Source organism: Pteronotus mesoamericanus, unplaced genomic scaffold (genome assembly GCF_021234165.1).
Source record: "Pteronotus mesoamericanus isolate MK-2021 breed Mesoamerican mustached bat unplaced genomic scaffold, CSHL_Meso_final contig_702, whole genome shotgun sequence".
Lineage (NCBI taxonomy): Eukaryota > Metazoa > Chordata > Mammalia > Chiroptera > Mormoopidae > Pteronotus > Pteronotus mesoamericanus.
In genome coordinates this window covers 4,053,867-4,074,900 of record NW_026555239.1, presented here as the reverse complement: position 1 = coordinate 4,074,900, position 21,034 = coordinate 4,053,867, and the positions used below count along the sequence as shown (strand labels likewise).

The window sequence follows — 21,034 nt, the reverse complement described above, 5'->3', positions numbered from 1 at the left end:
CTGCTTGTGATTTTAGAGCCAAGCCCACGGAGGATAAAGGGACCTCGGTCAAGAGTGTGACCAAGGAGGAAGCTATTAAAAAACTCAAAACCTGTCTGCAGCAGGAGGACCCAACATTCCAAAAACGATTTCCTGACTTCAGCAAGGAACTTGATGGCAAAATTAATGTGCGTGACTTCAGGAAGGTAGGAGAGTGGGTTTTCCTCTGTGTTTCTGTGTCTCTTTCTTGAAGTTCAGTCACTTTACTATACAAACGCGCTTGAAAGGGTAGGTGTTGGGTTTTCCGGCTCTATTCTGTGACAAAGCAGATCCATTTCTAGGCATCTTTTTAATGATCTAAAAGCCATCTTTGGGCCAAAAATGTCTTTGGCAACTGTCTTCAGAGAATACGTCTGCTATGGATGGGGCTGGGTTTTGATACCTGAACTTGCAAAACAAAGCAGTCAGTTCGTCGATGCATTGTTCGCACTGTGCCCTTGAGCGGATCGGGGGCAGAATGGGTCGGGGGAGCCACAGAGGGGGGCGGAGCACCTCGCAAGCTGCGGTTTGTTCCTCCGGAGGGCGGGAAACAACCTGGGGCACAGATGGGAAGCTTAGGGCACCGATGCGCGGTGCTGATGGGAACTGGGGGTGGGGGGGCGCGGCGCAGCGCTGCCAGGAAGGGCTCCGCACCGGCTTCTCAGAAGCCAGCTCCCGCGGTTGCTTGGAGTCCCTGTGATGCCCGCCCCCCATCCCGCCCCGACCTGCTGATCTCCTTCGGTTGGCATGTGGCCGTGTCCCTGTGGACATGTTTAGAAGGCTGCGATGAAATACACTTCCAAGAAGAGAATGATTATATTAGTGGCTACTATTTATCTAGTGCCCACCCCCACGCCAGAGGTAGGCTCCTCACCTGTCTCACATCCAAGCTTCCATGCGGCAGCCTCCCAGAGGCTGGGTGGAGGAGCGGGCTGGGTGCGCGCCCAGAGGTGGCTTTAGGTGGCTTAGGTGGCTATTGAAGCCGTCCAGACCTCTGCGTCCCTGGACCAAGTAAAGGATGTGGCGCGTAGGGAAGGGGATAGAATCGAGAAGTACTCAGGAATAAGGGCAACAGATACGGGGGAAGAAAGGCGCACGGGTGGTTCCTAGGGCTCTGGGCTGCGGGACCACGTGGCCCATGATCAGCCACTGGTAACTCTGATGAGAGCAGTTTCAATGGGGTGAATGGTGGCCAATGGGTGCAAATTGTCTAACTCTCCTGGGGCGCCTTGTCCTAGATCCTAGATCCTAGATTCCACTGCCCCAAGTCACCCGGCACTGGTCCCCTCACATGTCCCAGCCTCGAAGGATCACAGTGCTCAGTGGTCTTGATTTATATATAGTCTGTGCACAGGTTCACAGGAAACCAAAATCCACTGCTCAGCCTCTGAATTTTCAGAGATGGAAAGCAGCCGCCGCAGGGAGAAGCAGTAGAGGGTGGCTAAGTTGGGACTAAGGCCCGTGGTCACGGCGCCCAGAGCGCCTTCCTACCTCTGTCCCCGAGAGCACCTCTCCGTCTGTCACCTCAGCTGCGGGTTCCTCCAGGTTAAGGCTGCATTGTCACTGATAAGCCAGCGGCTCCCTCGTCCGCACCTTGGGTTCACGTCCCGGACCGTGCTCCTAAGGCCCCAGCCTCAGGCGCCAGCCCGCCCGCCCGCCCGCCTGTGCGATGTCCTCACGTGGGTGTCTGAGAAATGCCCGGATCCTCCCTAGAGCTGCTCTGCCTGCAGCCTGGACCTGCTCAGCCAAGGGCGACCTTTCTCCCAGTTGATCGGGACTAAGATCCTGGTGTCTTTCTCAACCCCGCTCTTCCTCTCACGCCCACATCCAGCTCCTCAGCAGGGCCGGGCGGCTCCCTGGGCAATCGTCCCGGAGCGCGGCGGCTGCCCCCACCCCGCGGCCTCCCCGTCCCATCCCCTCGCGCGGCGGGAGGCCGGCAGCCTCCTCGCTGCCCTCTCCGCTGCTGCCCCTGCCCCGCTGCAGCCTGTTCTCCACCCGGCAGCCAGGACGTCCACCAAGTCAGCCAGGGGCCGTCCCTGCCAGAACCCTCCGTGGCTCAGCGTCTCACCGGAACAAAGGCCAGAGTCCGAGAAGGACCAGCCCCTCCGCCCCCTCAGACCGCTGCCACTCCTGCCACCCTCCTGCTTGCTCGGCCACCCGGCCTCCTGCTGTTTCTGGGGACGGAGACCCTTCTGCTTTGGCGCTGTGCGCTGGCTGTGCCCTCCACCTGGAACGAGTTTCCGGGAGGGGCATTACTTTTAATAGTGATGCCCCTCCAGACCTTCCTGTCATTTTGCTGTGAATATTCCATGATCCCCAAATCTGTGTCACACCAGTTAGAGTAGGGAAACGGCTGTGGTTCATTGAGGGGGACGGGAACTGAAGCTCTGAGTCACTTACACGTGTGCCTGCCTGGTGAGACGTGCATGCGGCGCTCAGCAGATGAACGGAGGCAGCGCTCAGCCTCTGGCCTGGGCACCTAAGGTTCCAGACTAGGAGCGTGGACTCTTTACTGTTGCCAGCTGTTGCTCGGCCTGCGTGGGGGTGGGGCGGCCGGCACCCCAGGTTTTCCGAGGGACAGCTGCAAGACGAGAGCCTGGAGCTACTGGGGACTCGTGAGCCACCCAGCCCGCTGAGTCCCTGAACAGTCATTGCTCGGACCCCGTTCCGTGCTCCCCACCGTGGCCGGGAGATTTCGTCCCTGGACAGGCTCAGTTGGTTAGCTCATCATCTTCCTCTCTTCAGTGTGGGAGCCATCGGAGCATCTGACAAATGTGCCGTTGACGGTCCATACAGAGGCGGAGCCGTTGGGGGGTCAATGACCTCTGTGTGCTTTCCGTGGGGGCGGGGGAAGGCGCTGTTCTCTCTAGACTTGGGCCAGCCTGGTCTGAGTGTTTGACCTCATCCAGCGCATTATTTCCCACAACCCTGTAAGCAGTAATTCTTGTCCCAGGGAAACCCCTTCTCCCGGTGCGTTGCTGGAGTCACTGTGCCAGATAGCCGGTGACTTTTGCATATTTTTTAATGTCATTTTATTTATTTATTTATTTATTTATTTATTTATTTATGTCATTTTATTTAAATTATGAGTTAAGAACACACAGTGTTGCAGGAGAAATGTTCTTGAACTTTAGGGTGACCTAGAATCTTTATAGTTCTTCTCTATCTACTTTTTCTTCCTTTCTCCTTCTTCTTCACAAGGTGAATTAGCAGCAAACCCCAAAACGGTGTCTCAGATAAGAGAGCTGGCTATTTTCCTCTCTTGTAACAAGGAGTCTGGATGTTGTCTGTACAGGGCCAATGCAGCAGCCCTACAGCGTCTTCAGAGACCCAGGCTGCTTCTGGCCTTCTCTTTCAGGTTGATCCTCATGCATGTAAGACAGCTGCTGGAGCACCAGCCATCACATACATGTTTCAGGCATAAAGAAGGGGGGAAAGTGAAGGGCAAAAGGCTTGAGCTAGACAAGTCTTTCTTTTTTAAAACAGCATTCTTGGAAGCTTCTCCCAGCAGCTCTATTTTATGGACTAGGACTCTGTGTGTGTGTGTGTGTGTGTGTGTGTGTGTGTGTGTGTATGATTTTTAGCTGGGTACATTGCGACCTCTAGAAGAAGCATGGCCTGTGTCTGTGGGAGAAGGAGCGGCTATGTGTTAGGCAGGCAAATATAACAGTCTCTGTCAAACTTTTTCTCAGTAAACATTTTGAGGCTGCCTGGTGCACACTTGGCATAGGACTAAGCGACATGGGGACCATGGATAGAAAGGAAGTCTCATTGCTTGGTGACAGTGACCCATGGGGAACATGAAATGACAAAACACCCAAGGACACATAAGTCATGCTTAGTCTAATTGAGTAATTAAACTAATTGAGCTAGTTCATCCATCAGGAATTTGAGAACAGCTCTACCGTTCCAGTTCCCTGTAATTGGCTGTTCCTGATGGGAAATTGTTCTTCTTCACCCTCAGTAAAGGCACCGAACACTGTTTAGCTCCCTGTGGTTCTTAGTTCCATCTCCGGTGTCCCGCCGAGGCCTCCGGAGGCAGGCCCAGGGCCGCAGAGCTCATCTGCAGACTCCCTGAGCCCCGGAGCCATGTGCTAGGGACCCACGCGTCCGTGGCAGCCCAGCCCAGCGACCCAGATTCTTGGCGCTTCCGGCTCGGCTTCTCATCTGCTCCGAGGCGGGGACGCCTGGCCGTGCCCAGGAGGAGGCGAGCTTTCCTGCTTCTTCCCAGCAGGTGGCCCGTGTCCTTTGGGGGACGTTTACACCCTCCCCCTGCCACTGCCACCACTTCCCAATCACGCCTTGTCTTTCCCACGTAGCAGACGAGGACCCCGTGTAAACCACGCCCCCCAAACACCAGCGAGCATCTCCCAGCCCTTGGTTGTGCGTAAGCAAACTAAGCACTGACCATAAGGACTTTGGGCGAATCCCCTTGTTTTAAAAAGTCAAGAATTAAATATTGTAATTCATCTGGTTTCAAATCTTCTTCGGAAGAATACAACTCTGGTAAATTAAACATTTCAAAAACTCTTTATTGTTCATTATGTTCCATTTTGTGAAGACGGGAAAACACACACACAAAAGGGAACAATAGGACAGACCAACAGAAACGTTCATATCGACCCCAAGTCAGAGACCCAGAACGTGAGCGGGAGGCCTTCAGGGTCGTCCCCCGACGTTGCCCTGTCAGGGCTGCTGCTGTGAAGTGCTTTCGACGTCACACTGCGTTCGGACTGCGTGAGCAGAGGGGGCTCTCGATGCCGCGCCTGCGCCTGAGCGGCTTCGGTGCCCAGAGCACAGGCTCTCCAGCTCGCTCGGGGCTTCTGGCTCAGGGGAGAAGGTGCTTAGGGAAACGGGCGAAGCACCCTGTCCCGAGGACAGGTGGTGGGGAGGCATGAATTGACTTAGCTCTTCAGCTTCCGTGACAAACAGCTTCCTAGCCTTGCAGATGTGCGTTTGAGGTCCCTCACGCCCTCAGCCTTGTGGGTCCAGGTCCCACACAACCATCGGAAGTGTATATGCGTGTCTATTTCCCCACCTTCAGGCAGCAGCCCTGTGCCAGGGCCGGGCCCGGTTGGCCAGCTTCCCCAGGGCAGGAGCAGGGGCAGGCCCTCGGCGTCCGCTGACCACACCGCCAGGACTTCCGCTTTTGCCTTAGTTTTTTCCAGGCCTCCCTCCCCACTGGGCCATTGTCTCCTAAGTGCCACAGCCTGGGGACTTGCATTCTGCTTTTTAGAAGTTTCCAACTTCAGTTTTAGATGCCAGCCCCCAGAAGTCCCAGGGGAAGTCTGGGTCTGGAGGGGGAACCAGTCCTGGTCTGAGCCTGCCCCCTCCCACCTCCACTTCTGAGGCCCTGGCGCCACGTACCAAGCAAACGCTGCGGAAGGGGCCCTCTGCCCGGCCCACCTCCGGTCCTCGGGCCCAAGTCCGCCCCCAGAGCCCTCGGCCGTTCCCAGGGGAAATGCAGTTGCCTGGCCTCAGGTCACGAGGGGTCCTCCTCACCCAGGGATTTCACTCCCCTTAGACAGCACAGCTTCCTTGGCTCCCTGAGGCCTTTTTTTTTTCTTTTAACTTGTAATTGATGGGGTTCTTTCATTTTTTCCCCATTGAGAATGTTTGCTTGCTATGCATGACTCCATCCTATCCAGAAGCAGTTGACGTCTGTCAGTTTTATTAGTAACAACTTTATTTGTATTGTGATTTTTTTTCTTGTATATTTGTTTTATATTTATTTCTACCATTACCTTGATAATTTCTAAGGAATTCTACTTGATTGGGATTTAATTTGCTTTCTTGTTCTAATTTCTTGAAATAAAATGTTAGACTGTTTATTTCTCTAATGTATGAACCGAGGACTATACATTGCCCTCGAGGTACAGGAGTGGCCACATCACGCAAGTTTCGGCACGTCATATTCTCATCATCATTCAGGTCAAAGTATTTTATAATTTCCCTTGTGACTTATTCTTTTTCCAATGGTTCATTTTTAAAGTGTATTGTTTAATTTCCAAATGGTTGGGATTTTCTGGTTTACCTTTTATGATTGATTTTAAAGCTGATTCCATGAGATGAGAAAAGAGTCCAAAGTCTGAACAACCTCAGACAGGCCTTTGAAACGCTGAGGCTGGACTAGGACCCACCTCATAGACAACTCTGGCGAATGCTCCAGAAGTGCTTGAAAAGCAGTGTGCTCCGTCCTGGAGCTTCAGTGTCCTAAGTGCGCCAGCCAGGTTGATTTTATTAACTGTGTTTTTCAGGACTTCCCTATCCTTATCACATCTTTGCCTGCTGATTCCATGAGCTATTGAGAGAAGTGTATTGAACTGAATTGTGGATTTGTCTAGCGAGATCCTTTTTTATTCTGTTGATTGTTGCTTTATCCACTTTGCAGCTAAATTATTGGGTACACATACATTGCCAAAACTGCCTGCGGAGTGTCTCCTTTATCGTTAGGACATGACTCTCGGGATACGGAGTGATGCTACTTGCCTTCAAGCCTATTTTTGCCTGATAATAGTATAGTTGCTTCAGCTTTCTTTTGATTCGTGTTTGCATAGAACATACTTTTCCATTCTTTCACTTCAGACTGTCTGGGTGCTTATATTTAAAGTTAATCTCTTACGGGCAGCATGCAGCTGATATTTGAAAAGATAATGTGACAGTCTTAGTCTTCTACTTGGAATATTCAGTCCATTTCACAGTTATTTAATTGCTGACACAGTTGGTTTTATAGCTGTCGTTCTGGTATTTTCTCTCTCTTTGGCCCAGCTGTCCCATGTTTCTTTTTCTGTCCTTCCTTAGCTCCTTTCGGACTATTCAGACACTCCTGTTACCCCGTCTCTCCCTCTGCTCGTTTTGGTAAGTCCGTCCTTCAGTCGGTCCCATCGGGGCCACACCGGTGACTGCGGCATACACACCCTGGCCTTACGCATGTAGCGGAGTGCGCGTGACCACGCGTGCCGCTTGCCTAACAAGGCCGGGTTTAAAAATGCTCTAATTGCAGTCACCTCTTCAGTCTTTTGTGTTATTGCTGCTGCACAATTAAATTTAAATGCATGTTAAATCCCAGAAGACACTCTCACGATCTTTGTAGGAAATAAGCTGTGATAGGTATCATGCCTACTGCTGCTCCTGGCTTGGGCCTGGACTCACTTTCTTTCTGCCTAGAGACCTCCCTGTGGTCCTCCTCTTACTACCAGTGGACTGGCCGCTCACTCCCTGTGTATCCCCGGGCGACTCAGCTATCCTTGGCTTCCAGCTCACATGCTGTTTCTGCCCAGGATCCCATCCAGGGCCCCACGTGACATTTAGTTGTCACGTCTCCTGCAGCCCCTCTGGGCTGTGACAGTGTCTCAGACTTGCTTGTTTTTGATGGCCTTGGCCGTTTTGAGGGCCGCCGGTCAGATATTTTGTAGGCAGTCCCTCTGTTGGGATTTGGTCTGATGTTTTCTTCTCATGATCACAGCAGGGGTAATGTTTTGGGGAGGAAGACCACGGAGGTCACGTGCCCTTCTCCGCACATCCTATCAGAGCGCCTGCCGTCCACGTGTGCGATCGCTGGGACACGGGCCTCGCCCGCCTGGCTGAGGTGTGCTTAGCGGGCTGCGCTCCTCTGCAAACGCACCTTTCCCCCTTTCTCTGTCCATACTGCACTCTTCGGAAGAAGTGCCTATGGACAGGCGCACGGAGTGGGGAATTATTATGCTCCACCCCTTTAAGGGCAAAATATTTACATAAATCATTTGCAGTTCTTCTGCATGGGAGATTTGTCTTTCCATTTATTAATCTATTCAATCATTTATTTATATCAATATGGACTATGCCTCATTATTCTGAAATATTCTTAAATGTCTGTACGATACTTAGTAATGTTTTCTTCTCACTCCTGATATTGGTCATTTTTTTTCTCTTTTCTCTTTGTTTCTTGAATAGTCTGGCAAGAGGTTTATCACTTTTATTGATCTTTTTTATAAAAGAAGCTGTGGTTTTATTGATTGTCTCTATTGTTTGTCCACATTCTATTTCATTGGTTTTTGCTCTTACCTTTATTTTTTTCTTCTATACTTCCTTCCTTCTCTTTTTGAGGGGTTTAATGTGCCTGACACCCGTGGAGATTTTTTTTTTTTTGAATATTCACCTCCTGGTGGTAAAATCCATGCAAGTGTGGCCCCTTCAAAGACAGGGCCCCCACAGCGTCTCAGCCTCCAGCTCCTCCTCTCGCAGCCGCCAGCCATCTGCCCGAGCCACCGCTGCGGGGCTCCCCCCAGGGCTGGCTACAGTGGCTTCTGCCGCAGGCAGGTGGTTCTCTGTATTTCCCTTCTCACAGATTGCTCTGATGGAGCTAAGTAAGAAAAGTCATTGATTTTCGGTTTGTTTGGTTTGCTTCTGGTACAGATGGAAGCTATGACTTCCGTTTCCAGTTGTACCTGAAGGCAGATGTCTGCTATTAGTTTTTCAGGATATGTTAGCTGGGAATGGTATTCTAGGTTGGTAATTACTTGCTTCTAACATTTTAAGATAATATTCCATTGTCTTCTGGCTTCTCTCAGTTCTGTTGATAAACTATCAGCCTTATTGTGGCATGTTTGAATGTACCGTATCTTGTTTTTTTCCAGCAGCTTCTAAGCTGTTCTCCTTTGCCGTTGTATTTCAGCAGTCTTACCTGATGTGTGTAGGTGTGGCTTCCTTTGTATGATTCTGCCAGGGTTTACAGTTCATCTTGAACCTGTAGGTTGATGTGTTTAGTCAGAAACGTTTGTGGAAAATTCTCAGCCGTGATCTCTTTTCCTTTACTGTGCCCTATTCTCCCTGACCCTGTATGTTAGACCTGTTCATAATATCGCACACGCCTTCTTTCATTTTTTTATGTAGTTTCCGTCCTTTTCCTCTCAGCGCTGAGTCCCAGGATGTCCATGGACTGTCTTCCAGTTTGTTAATCCTATGTTCTGCTTTTCACAGTCTGAAGTTAACTTTGTTCATATAGTTGCTAATTTTAGTATTATTTTTCCATTCTGGAATGTCCATTTGATTATTTTTAATATATTTCATATCTGTGTGTTTTCTTCTGTTGTCTCAACACATTCCTAAATTTTCTTAAACATATTTATAGCTATTTAGAAACCTTTTTTCTGCTATTCCAGTATCTGGATCACCTGTAGATGTTTCTCTACCGTTGGTTTTTTCCTCTTGAGTTGGGGCCCCATGGTCCTGTCTCTTGGCAGGCCAAATGCACATCTGATGGGTTAAGAAAATGTGGGGATTCTAGATGATGGGTGATGCTTTCCTCTGCATGGCGGGTAGGATGGGGACTGACGACCTTAACCCAGGGAGGGACCAGATTTGATCTGAGGCTGGATGGCCATTTCTCAAGGCTTACCTTAAAAAAAAAAAAAAGAAACAAAAACTCGTTCTGGGGTGCGGCCTCCAACGTTGTAAACCCAGTGCCCAAGTTATTCCCTGAGCCCCTGCCCCTGGGAAGTCCCAAACTCTCACCTTTGTCTCCTCAGAACCACAGGGGCGCCAGCAGAACCCCGCCTGCCGCCCCGAGGCTGGCCGCCTCGGCCCTCGCCGCCTGCCCGCACAGGGGTCCACGCGCGTCTCCAGGGGAACACCGGCCGGGTCGCTCAGTCCTCGGCCTCTCCCTGCTCCCTGCGGATCTGGCCCTGCAGGTCTCTTAATTTTGGAAGCTGCTGTCCTGTGAGCTTGTCACAAGCTCTCGTTTCTCTGTCTGCTGGGAGTGACCGTCTGCCTGGGCCAACAGCCACACCCCAAACCTCTCACCCTGCCCCGAGACGGGTGGGCAGCTCACCTCCCCTCCAGCTGCCCTGCCCCCAGACAGTGAGTGGCTCACCTCTCCTACAACCGCCCTGTTCCCAGAGTTTTGTCCCTTTGAGTCCTGCTGCTATAGAGGCTCCCAATATGGCAAAGAGACCTCGTATCTCTCTGGCTTTTCTGTTTGCTGCCAGCAGAAGCACAGGCCTTCTGCACGCTGAACACCAGGCCTTCCCTTTTTGATGGCCATTTGCCTTTTCCCCCTTCCTTTTCTCTCTTTAAACAATCTTTCTTTACATGTCTTTGCATACTGATGCTTTTATTTCTATGAAATGGATTCCCAGCAGTAGGATTGCTTGGTCTAAGATAATATGGTTTTAATTTTAACACACTGTCTCTTTGTTTACAAAAAGTCCATAGTATTTCATACTTGTAATAGCTGCATATGAAAGTATCTTCTTCTCTAACCCCTGTTAGTAACAGGCATTGTAACTCTTTTAATTTTTGTCAGTCTGATACTTTTAAAGTGATAGCTCATGTTAACTTTAACTTGCATTTTTTTCCCCAGACTGCTAGTGCATTTATTTATTTATTTGGCCATTAGAATTTATTCTTTTGTGAGTTGTCCATTTACATTCTTTGCCCTCTTGTCAATTTACAGGAGATCACTGTTTACTGTAGGCAGTTACGTGTCTCGTTTTCATAAGATGGCCATGATCCGCAGCTCATCCCCCATCCTCTAGATCCTCGCCCCTGGGCTTCTCCCCAGGAGACCCTGTGCCTCTGGTAACCTGGCCCGAGCCTTACGCTCCGTCTTCTGCTCCTCTCGGATGCTTTCCCGGCCACACCAGCTCAAGCTAGCTTCTCTCCCGAGGGTGCTGCATCCCTGCAGCTCTGTCTCCCTCACCGAGGTAGACAAGGATGGCTGGCTTTGTCTTTTTCTTTCTCTGCCCTGTTCCCAGCATCTAAAACCATGCCCAGCACAAAATAAGTCCTCAATACATACTTCTAAAATGAACCCATCAATTTTGAAAGGCATTACGGTATTGTGATTTAAAACATAGACCCTGGAGTCAGGCCACCAGGGTTGGAACCCCAGCTCTGTGCTTAGTAACTGTGTGACCTTTGGCAAACTTGAGTGTGCCTCGGTGACCTTTGACATTACTGTTGCAATGGTTTGGGGAGCACCACAAACCGTGCTGTTAAAAGATGGTGAACGAACAGCATGTGGTCTGCCTGCCCCACCGACTGGCTCTTCCCCTGTCTCTCTTCCTGTCCTCAGGCCTCTCTGTTCCCTGAGACACGGCAATGTTGACATCAAGCCAGTTAATAACACTACAGTGGCCTTTAAGTGTTCAACTGAAAGGAAGAGTTACACATTTTTCACTTTAAATCATAAGGTAGAAATGATGAAGCTTAGTGAGAAAGGCATGTGGAAAGTCAAGATAGGCTGAAAACTAGGCCTCTTGTTAGCCAAGTTATGAAGGCAAAGGAAATTTTCATAAATGAAAAAATAGTGCTATTCCAGTGAACATACAAATGGTAAGGTAAGAAAGTGAAACAACCTTATTGCTGATATGGAGAAAGTTTGAGTTGTCCAGAAAGAAGATCGAATCAGCTACAACATTCTTGTATGCCAAGGTAACTATTATAGCTATGTTCAGAGATGTAAATAAGATAATATAATACATGAAAATGTAGAAAATCTCAGCAGATAAATAGAATTTATACGAACTACATGGAAATTCTAGAACAGAAAAGTAAAATACATGAAATTTTAAAAATTCACCAGCTAGTCTTAACCACAGAATGGAGATGACAAAAGAAAGAACCGTGAGCTTGAAGACACATCACTAGGAACTATATGAACCGAAGAAGAGAAAAAGGTCATAGAAAGAACGGTGACTCGGGGACATGTGGAACAACATCAAAAGGTCCAGCACAGGTATAATTGGAGTCATAGAAGGAAAGGAAGACTGATGAGGGTGTCATGGCCGAAACTTCCCAATTTTTGGTAAAAGGGCTAAATGTATATTCAGGGAGCCCAGGAAACCCAAGAAAGATAAACACAAAGAAAATCATAGGGAAACTGCTGAACACCAAAGTCAAAGAGAGAAATCCCAAAAGCAGAAGGCACATTATAAGCAGGGGAGCAGGGATTTGAGCCACCGTTTACCGCTCCTCAGGACCATGCTGGCCAGAGACAGGGGACGGTGCCTTTGACGTGCCGAAAAGGAAACAAAAGGTCTCCCTACCAAGAATTTACATCCGGCACAAGTCTCCGTATGAATGAAGGGGAAATAAAGATGTTTTCAGATTACAAAAGAACACAAAGATAATTTATTGCCAGCATACCTTCACTGTAAGAAACATTAAAGGGAGTACCTCAGTTTGAAAGAATTTGAAACTAGGTAGAGACCCAGATGTTCATGAAGGAATAGAGAACATTGGACATGGTAAATAACCAATTAAACATAATGGGCAATTTTTCTTAATTTAAAAAGAACACATAAGAGCGTTGAGGGTAAACAATATAACACTGTCTTACAGGGTGAATACTATAGGTGCATGTAAAACAAATTAGCACAAAGGATGGGGGGGGCCAGAAAAGACCCATATGGTTGCAAGTTTTCTGCATTTTAGCTGAAGTGGTTCAATAGTAAGTCTAAATAGACTATGAAAAGTGAAGGGCGCATATTGTAATTCTTAGCACAACTACCAGAGAAGTGGTGCAGAGGCCTGGCGCCCCCGTCTCTCTCACATGGAGCCCGGGGGCGGCGGCTCTGCCTGGGAGGCTCTGCACAGCTGTGCTTAGAGAGGCTGAGCTGCTCGCTCAGCTTCGGGTTGTTCCCGTGCAAAGGAAAATGAACTCCAGGGGGCAAACGGGCCACGGCGCAGCGCCTGTCTGCTCCAAGCCCAGCGTGGAGTGACCTGGGGGGGCCCCCCCGGGGAAGGATCAGTCTGCAGTCTAAGTGACGTCCCCGGGTGCAGAGCAACTATGTGGTGAGTGAGACTGTGTCAGGCCACAGGTTGTCACTCTTTGAGGAACTTCCTTAGGGAGATGCATCCTCGGAAAGCCTGAAGGACATGATCTTGAATGGTTAAACACTGCAAAATCTGTTTTATAAATGTTGCAATTTAGCCTTATGTTAAACTGCAAAGCGCCTCCAAGGGCTGTGATCAATCCAGTTGATTGGCTGCTGTGCTCACCTTAGACACGAGGGCCGCGCAGGGGGCGGCTGGGGGCCGCACTCCCTGGGGCTGGATCCTCCCAAGGCTCGGTGTGGACGGGCGGCGGCCCACCCGCCCTGCTGGCCAGGCCGCCTGCAGCGCAGCCCCCCCGCCTGGGGCCGCCCAGCCCTCCAGGCTGTGGAGCATTTGCCTACAGACATTTTCTCCCTCTCCGTTACATATGTTTTTATGAAAGGGCTGAGCAGGAGGGATTTGCGATGAATAATTCATGTGTAATTGTTTTCAAAATATGAAGTTATTTTTCAAAGGAAGCACCAATCTATCCATTTCAGAGACCCCCGCTGCTTCCACGTGGGCTGCAGCCTTCCTTCCGACACTTGGTCCCAGGCTGGCATCGGCTCCTCCGCAGGGCCAGGCCGGGGTGTGTGTGCAGGCGGCACAGAGCTCCCCGGATTCCCAGCACGCGCAGCCTGCCCGCGTCCCCAGGCGGACCTTGGGGCGGTCTTGGAATCCAGTGCTGCGCCCTGCGAGGTCCCCAGACAACACAGCCACACCTGCGTTCACTTCCCTGTTCCTCGGTTTCCGATCCTACACCAAGCACATCCTGTGCATTTTTACGCACGCGTGCACGCACGCACACACAAGCCCAGCCAAGTCGAGCCTGACCAACTGGGTGCTACCGATACAAGGAGCCACCTTCATATTCAGTTTATTACTGAGGTAGACAGCCAATGCTGCCAGCTCCTGGGCCCGAGTCCCACACACCAAAAAGGACAGCGCCAAGAGAGGAGGAGTGGATAACTGCACTGCAGGCGGTAGGCGCCCCGGTGCAGCCTACTGGGCGCACGTGCTGCGGCTCCCGTGTGAGGAGCTGGCGCCGAAGGCTCTGTGCCTTGTCAGGACCCGGAGGCGAGGAGACTGCGTGTGGCAGCCTCCGGGAGAAATGGCAGGCAGCTGGGGGATGACCCCCCCCAGCACCCCCAAGCGGCGCCCGCCCTCGGTGTCTGTTCTCGGGGTCTCCCACGGCGTCCCGCCAGGACCCGGAGGAGTCTTCGCCCGTGCGGCCGGTGCGGGTGCGAGGAGGGCGCCAGGGCGGCGTGGCGGAGGCTGTCCCGCACCTCCGGGCCCGGCGACCGTGCTCCAACAGTGGGGCTCATCGTAGGCGTTAACAAGAAGCACCCCAGGTTCTGTCGTTACCTAATCCCGTGCCTGGGGCAAGCCACCCAAGCTTTCTAAGCCTCGGTTTCCACATCTTTAGAATGGGGTTAGTGAGAGAGACTTTCTCTAGGCTTATTGTAAGGATCAAATGAGACTCAGGAACTCGGCACATACCTGCCATGGACATCGCGGTGGGAAGGTGATGGCGGGGATGGGGATGGATGTGGCGGCGGCGATGGCGGCGGCGGCGATGGCGGGGATGGTGACGGTGCTGGGTACCGTCTCGCTGCATCCTCTTGCCTCCTCTCCCCGTTTAGCCCTCTCCAGGGAATGCAGTCCGTGCGCGCTCACCCTGCTAGTCCTCTGCTCTCTCACTCGCTCTGGCTTGCGGGAGCATCAGACCCCTGGCGTTAGTTGCTCTGTGTGCTCCCCCGGCCTCCAACGCGCTTTCTTCAGAACTCCCCTCCCGACGTGGCTCTCCCAGCAGCTTTCTTTCATGTGCCCTGGGGCGGGGGGGACAATGGTCATCATCCTGGACATTTTGGTGAGGATGGTGGTGGTGACACAGACACATTTTGAATGCTGATTCTATGTCCTTTTTCTAGAAGAAAAGCCATGCTTTCTCATTTAAATGGCAAATACTCGAGAGCAGCAGGGATGGTGTCTTCCGTCCACCTGTGCCCCCCCGGCTTCACTTTAGGGGTTTCACCTCCAGGCAGAGAACACTGTCCGGGTGTTGACAGGCCATTGACAAAGGGGTGACGTCAACACGTGCCTCTTGAACAGCCCCGCCAATGCCCTTGGATGGTGTCTTCTAGATCCTTCCGCTTCACCATTGGAGGTGCAAGGGAGTGTGTTTTCTCTGTGCCCCGCACATACACGAAGTGGAAACGTTGCAAACAGCAGGTTTGTGTGGTGGGAGGAAGGGGCCGTGGACACGTGCAGAGCGTGGACTCGCCCAAGGAGAGGAAAAGGGGTGCCGTGGGCACCCCCAAAGGCTGGCAGTGTGGACCGTCGATCGTAATGGAACTTTTCGTTTTCCTCCTGAAACTGCCTTGCTCCGCGTTGTTCGTGTTTCCCAGGATGAGCGTGAGCACAAACCTGACTTAGGGGACTCGGACACATCGCAGTCCCGGCCCAGTGAATTCGGGCATCCCAGGCGGCCCGGCCTCTCGGAGGGTTCGCAGCACCGACTGCAACCCGAAGGCCGTGCTGACGGAGCCCCAGGCTGGGCGCCCGCTTGTCCTTCGTTCACTCGCTGGCTCAACAAACCAACCTGATACTGGGCCGGGGACGCTGGATGCCTGGGCCCCGGGCTGGAGCCTGTGGATGGGGGGCAGACACGTACCAATCGCAGGCTGGAGCAGGGGGAGCCCACTGCGGGGCCGGAGGGCTCGGCAGGATCCGGGACAGCCCTGCCGCCTCTCCCTCACTTGTCTTCCTGCCAGGTGCTGCAAGGCCACGGAATGCCCATGGACAATGACCAGTACGCCCAGCTGACGGCCAGAGTGGGATTTAAGAGAGAAGGGATGAGTTCTCTGGATTTTGCGACAGGACTAGAAGGTAGCTCCTCGCCAAGTGCCAACCCTGCCAGGCGCGTCTCTCAGCCAGGGCCCTGCCGTCCCTCCGAGCGCAGGGCAGCGCCGCCCGGCTGCTGGGGTTGATGTAGTGGGAGCCCAGAGGTGGACACAGTGTTTGTTCTCTGGCTGGAACAGGCCTTTTTGTTTGATTTTATCTGACTGCCTTCCAGCCATCCCCCCCGCCCCAAGTTAAGCTGAGTTGTGAGGGCAGAATTTTGCCTGACAGAGCCTTCTACAAACTTACAGCAAAATGGTTTGTAAAGTTTGCTCCGAAGCCTCGTGAGGTTTAAATCGTACCTCATGTTCTTGAAGATCTTCCTCCTTTTATTAGAGGCTGGTCATCTGTAATGAATGACACCTGAGCACCAGCAAGACCAGTGTCCTTTGCGCTTTTTGCCGAAAAGGACATGGACTCTGTAAGAGTCAGCGACTTGCCCAAGACCGTCCAGCGCCTCTCCTTCCCCAGCCGGTGTCAGGAAATCTGTCCTGTCAAGCGTGGCCAGGCCGGAAGCCGGGTCCTCTGTGGTCCTGCCCCTCGGTCCGCCCTCCTGGCCTCACTCCTGGGCGGGGTGCAGTGCCCCCACCCCCCAGATCCCTCCCCTGCCCTCCTCTCCGCTCTCACTGAGGCTGCTTCTCCTGTGCCGGGAAGTTTGGGTGGACAACCCCACCCCGCAAACGGTCACTGGAATCTGCGTCTCTGGCGCTGCCGATGCTCCGCAGACCGGACAGGGCGGACCCCGGCCGCCCCGTCTGCATCTTGCCATCCTCCCCGAGTTTGTTCTGGGGGAGGTCCCGGGTCTCCACCAGGGACGGGTGGCTGGGGCTTCTCACCAGGGAGACGCCGCAGAGCCACCCAGCCTGCCAGACGTTCCCCTCCCATCCCCAGGGGGAGAGGGGCTCTGCACAGGAAGAAAAGGGCAGCGCATAGGTGGTTGGAATGTTGACGCTTTCGTTGGGTTTATGCTTTGACATTTTTGAAGGGAAAGGAATTCACGTGTATTTCAGTGAGGGTGTCCAATGTGCCAGGTGCGTTCATTGTTCAGGGAGGAGATTGAGGCCCAGGCTGACCAGGTCGCTGGCCTGAGGTCCCAGAGCAGCGAGGCCGTGGCACAGTGCGAACCTGACCCAGGAGCTGCCAACTGCCCTGGGCCCCCTCCCTGCCGCGGCTGTTCTTCCCCTCACCTTCCCCCGCCATCCTCCATCAGCCTCCAGTGCTGTCTCCCCACAGGGTCAGGTGCCGCGCAGGAGGGGGGTTGAGGTTCTCGACCCGAGGCCTCGGTAGAGAACAGGCCAAACGGAGTCCCGCCGCTGGGGTAGGCATCACCTGCCAGGCATCAGGGACCCAAGGGAGGCCACGGCAGCCCTGGTAGAGCAGCGCAGGAGCCGGGCGCATGGCGGGGTCAGAGCATGCCCACGGGCTCCAGGCCCTGTGCCCGCCCGCCTGTCCCATACGCCACGCCCGTGCGGAGGGTATGGGTGCCGCCTGCGCGGAGAACCACGCCTGTGGCCCGGGCCCAGGTCTACAGCCTGGCTGTGGTCAGCGCCGCACTCCCACGAGTGCAGCCCGATGGCATGGAAGGTCACACTGCCTTCCGCGGTGTAGGCGTCCGAGAGGGCAGAACGCGGTCATTCGCCGGCGTGCTCTGGAGTCAGGCAGGCCTGGGCCCAGCCGCGCCGTTCAGGAGCACTGCGCCCTGCGGCGGGGGGCGCGCCCTGGGCCTCCGTCTCCTCACAAGCAAGGCGGGCGTGATAACAGGGTTCCTGGGGAGTAAACAAGGCACAGGAAGAGCACCTTGGTCGTGGGGCTGTTGAAAGGACAGAGCCCAGTGCCTGCGGCAGGTCCGTGGTCAGGCAGCGCCTGTCGATTCATGAATGTTGCCTGGATCACGCATCCCTGGGTTTAGGACGAGGTTCTGGGAAACCAAAACCAGGCAGGCGTCCTTATCCTCTGCCCCTGGGAAGGGGAGAGCAACGAGATACGTCCCTGCCTGGGAGGAGGGACGGAGAGGCAAGATAGGAGGGCGCACGGGGGTGGCGGCCGGCACGTGCTGGGCGGGAGCCCTGCAGCCCACGGGACCAGGTCCTCCCATGGGGACAGTGAAGTGTCTGAGACCGAAGGTCGGGAACCTGGGTCCCAGCAGAGCTAACGCTGTGTCCTCTCGCAGGGCGGACCTCTGTGCAGCGTGTTTCCGTGGGACGGGGGTGGGGCTCTGCAGTGCTGAGTGGGAACAGGGAGGTGCCCGTGCCGCTGAGGGCGTCCTCCGACGTGGTGACTGTTTCAGGTACCAAAACGAAGGGGCCGCAGGTGACCCCACCTCAGACTGCAACTCCTCCAAAAAGTAAAGTGACCAGCGATTTCGTCAGTGCTGAGGAATGCCTGAAACTTCTCCCTGAGAGGCTGAGGGAGTCCTTCCGGGTGAGCGGGGCCCTGTCTGCGGCTTGGCTTCCTGCCCCCCGCCATTTAGCCGACTTGGGTGTGACTCTGAGCCACCCCCTTCTGGCCCTGCTCCTCACAGACCACAGAGCACTTTGCTCCACCCCCTGGGGAGGCAGCGGAACTCTGCATCCCCTCCCCTCCCCGATGCCCTTCCCTGCGGACACTTTGCCGACTCTGCCATCTGCCTCTGGGAGGCCCTGTACAGAGACCCTCCTCACAACTGGGTGGGGGGAGGTGGGTGGGAAGGACACGGCAACCCGAGTCACAGCCAATTTAGGGCCCTCCTGTCCACTCCGCTCCACTCACTCACTCGCTAGGCACACTTGTGCCGGAGTCTGCCGAAAGCTGGGGGCGGAAGGCACAGCCCTGCCCAGGGAGCTCAGTCCAGCCCAAGGCACAGACGGTAACCAGACAAGCTCAGACCCCTCGTGACTGGCCGTCACAGAGGCAAGTGCAGTGTGCTGGGGGGACACAGGGAAAAGAGCCCCTTACAGAGGGCTTCCTGGAGGAGGTGACCACTGAACCGACTCTTAAACCCTCAGCATGTGCTGGCCAGAAACGAAGGCAACAAACAGTAGAAGAGGGAGCTTGTGCAAGGCTGGGAGCAAACAGGCCGTGGTCTTTGGGGAAAAGCTCACAGCTCAGCGTGACGAGGGCGGGCTTCACGTGGACATCTGTTACAGAGGAGACGGGAGAAATAGCAGCCACTCAAACACAGAGGCAGGTGCAGGGCGACTACGCCTTGGTCTGTGCTGAGAAGGAACAGAGGGTGTGATGGAAGCGGAAAGCAAGCTCTCAGCCGGAAACCTGCGGGCTGCCCGCGGAGCGCTCTGCACGCGTTCGCAGTTAGCCCTCACAGCCAGCAGGGAGCTGGAGACTGTCATAAGGCCCTTCTACAGATGACAAGGGTGGGGGATCAAAGGACCTCCCTGCCCTCAGTCCCGTTGCTGGGCAGTGGCAGAGCTGGGACCTGAGGCTCAGCCATCAGCCCCGGAGGGCCCTCTTTGTGCAGCACAGCCTCTGCCTCCTCATGTGCGCAGTGGGAATCAGTGCCCGTGGGCAGCATGGCCGCCAGAGCACCGGCGCCTGCACAGCCTGTGGGCGGCGGCGGGTGGCAGGTCTCAGCCAGGGCCAGAGCGACAGCACCGTCGCCAGAAACCGCACTGGCCTCTGGCAGCTCCTCGGATGAAGCTCAGGGCATCGCTTGCTTTCCTGTAGAGCCGGGGGTGACGTGGTGGAGGCTGTGTGGAAACGTGGAGAACCCAGTTTTCGTCTGTGCTAGAAACCTGCCCCCAGCACACCCCCAGTTCCGGTGCTGGGTACCGGGCTGTGAACCGAGAGCGGGGAAGGGAACGACAAGGCTTTGTGGGTCCCCCTCCTGAGCTCGGCAGCAAAAGCGCCCTGGTGAGCACGGTTATCCTCTCCGCGCCCCTCGTCACGTTGGAGACGAGTCCGTGCACACAGGCCCACATGCGTGTCGCCGCCAGCGTCCGAGGAAGGGCTTTGATGGGTGCGCTTTGCTTCTAGGACCCCTACGCGGCCTTCTTCAGGATGGACACCGACAGGGACGGCATCATCAGCATGCACGACCTGCGCCACCTGCTGCAGCGGTTACTGTTCAATCTCAAAGACGAAGAGTTTGAGCGTCTGCTGGGCCTTCTGGGCCTGAGACTTGGCGTCACGTTAAATTTTCGGGAATTTCGAAATTTGTTTGAGAAGAGCCCACTCACAACAGACGACGCGCCTCAACGACTCGTTAGGTAAGGAGGTCGCGCGACTCGGCCTCTGTTCCCGCCACGGGCCTTTGCCAGCACTGGGGCCAGCCTTCTGACTGCCCGCAAGGGGCGCAGGGCACGCAGCCGCCTCCCAGAGAACTATTTCGTCTTCTCAGTTCAAGAAAATCACACAATGAGTGTACGTCCCATGTAGAAAGGCTAGAAAATACAGCTGCAGATTAGAAGACATACCTGATCCAACCATCTCTGAGCATTATTTTTGGATTTTATGGTGTGTCATTCTGTCTTTTTTTTTTTCAAATGCACATAAATATGCACACACACATACTTTTTTTGTATAAATCTGGAGTCTGCTTATGCCACCCTTGCCCAGGCCCCACCAATCCAGGCCCCGCCCACCCAGCCCGGCCTTGTGCACACGGCAGGGAGGAGAGTCTGGGGCTCCCTTTGTCCCCGCGGCTCTCTCAGGGGCACTGCCCAGTCCTTGAAGCGGCGCTGGGCATCCAACCCAGCCCGGGGCCCACGCAGTTGGCCCCTGTGAGACCTGTCGAATGCCGACCGGTTTGGATGAAGCAGCCGTTGAGCCCCTCCTTGACCAGTCATTATAATAGTAACATTCCTATTTCTGAGGCGCTCCTGTCCCCCGCGATGCTGCAGACGAGTTTCTGCTGCTGTGGTGGAGCCTGGGCTGCTCTGCCCTCACGGCGCTGCGGGTCCCCGGGACGGCAGGTGCCTCCCCAGGCAGGGGCCGCGCTCGGAGCGGAGCCCCCAGGAGCCCCTGCCCCGAGCTAAACTGTGTGAGAGTTGGGGGGCTGCAGAAAGTCCCCGATCTCACACTTGCAGCTTCCCGCCCGAATTTGCGGGTTTTGCTTTGTGCCTACGCAGAGCAAGCAGGGAGGAAAAGGACTCTGGTCTCTCCTTGACACGGTGGGTCACGGAGCCCGTGTGCCCGCACCTGCTGCTGATTGCTCCATCCTGAGATGCTCTCATGTGACACTTGATTGCTCCACATTAAAACGACACAAAAGATGTCCTTCAGAAAGAATTTTCTGGAGAATGTATGCAGGATGAGTCTGGAACATTCCAAGCACAAAGCGCAGTTTCCCCATTCAAATGGCTCAGCCTTCCGCCTTGTATCTATT

General features: G+C 54.0%; 1 protein-coding gene across 1 annotated transcript in view; it reads left to right on the top strand.

Moving 5' to 3' along the window:
* Positions 1-21,034, top strand: part of EFCAB6 (EF-hand calcium binding domain 6) — a 163,029-nt gene that overhangs the window by 89,234 nt on the left and 52,761 nt on the right. Inside the window, exons 16-19 of the mRNA XM_054582574.1 lie at positions 17-185; positions 15,588-15,702; positions 18,002-18,135; positions 19,684-19,916. Coding sequence (XP_054438549.1) covers positions 17-185; positions 15,588-15,702; positions 18,002-18,135; positions 19,684-19,916 — 651 coding nt within the window. The remainder of the gene's footprint in view (positions 1-16; positions 186-15,587; positions 15,703-18,001; positions 18,136-19,683; positions 19,917-21,034) is intronic.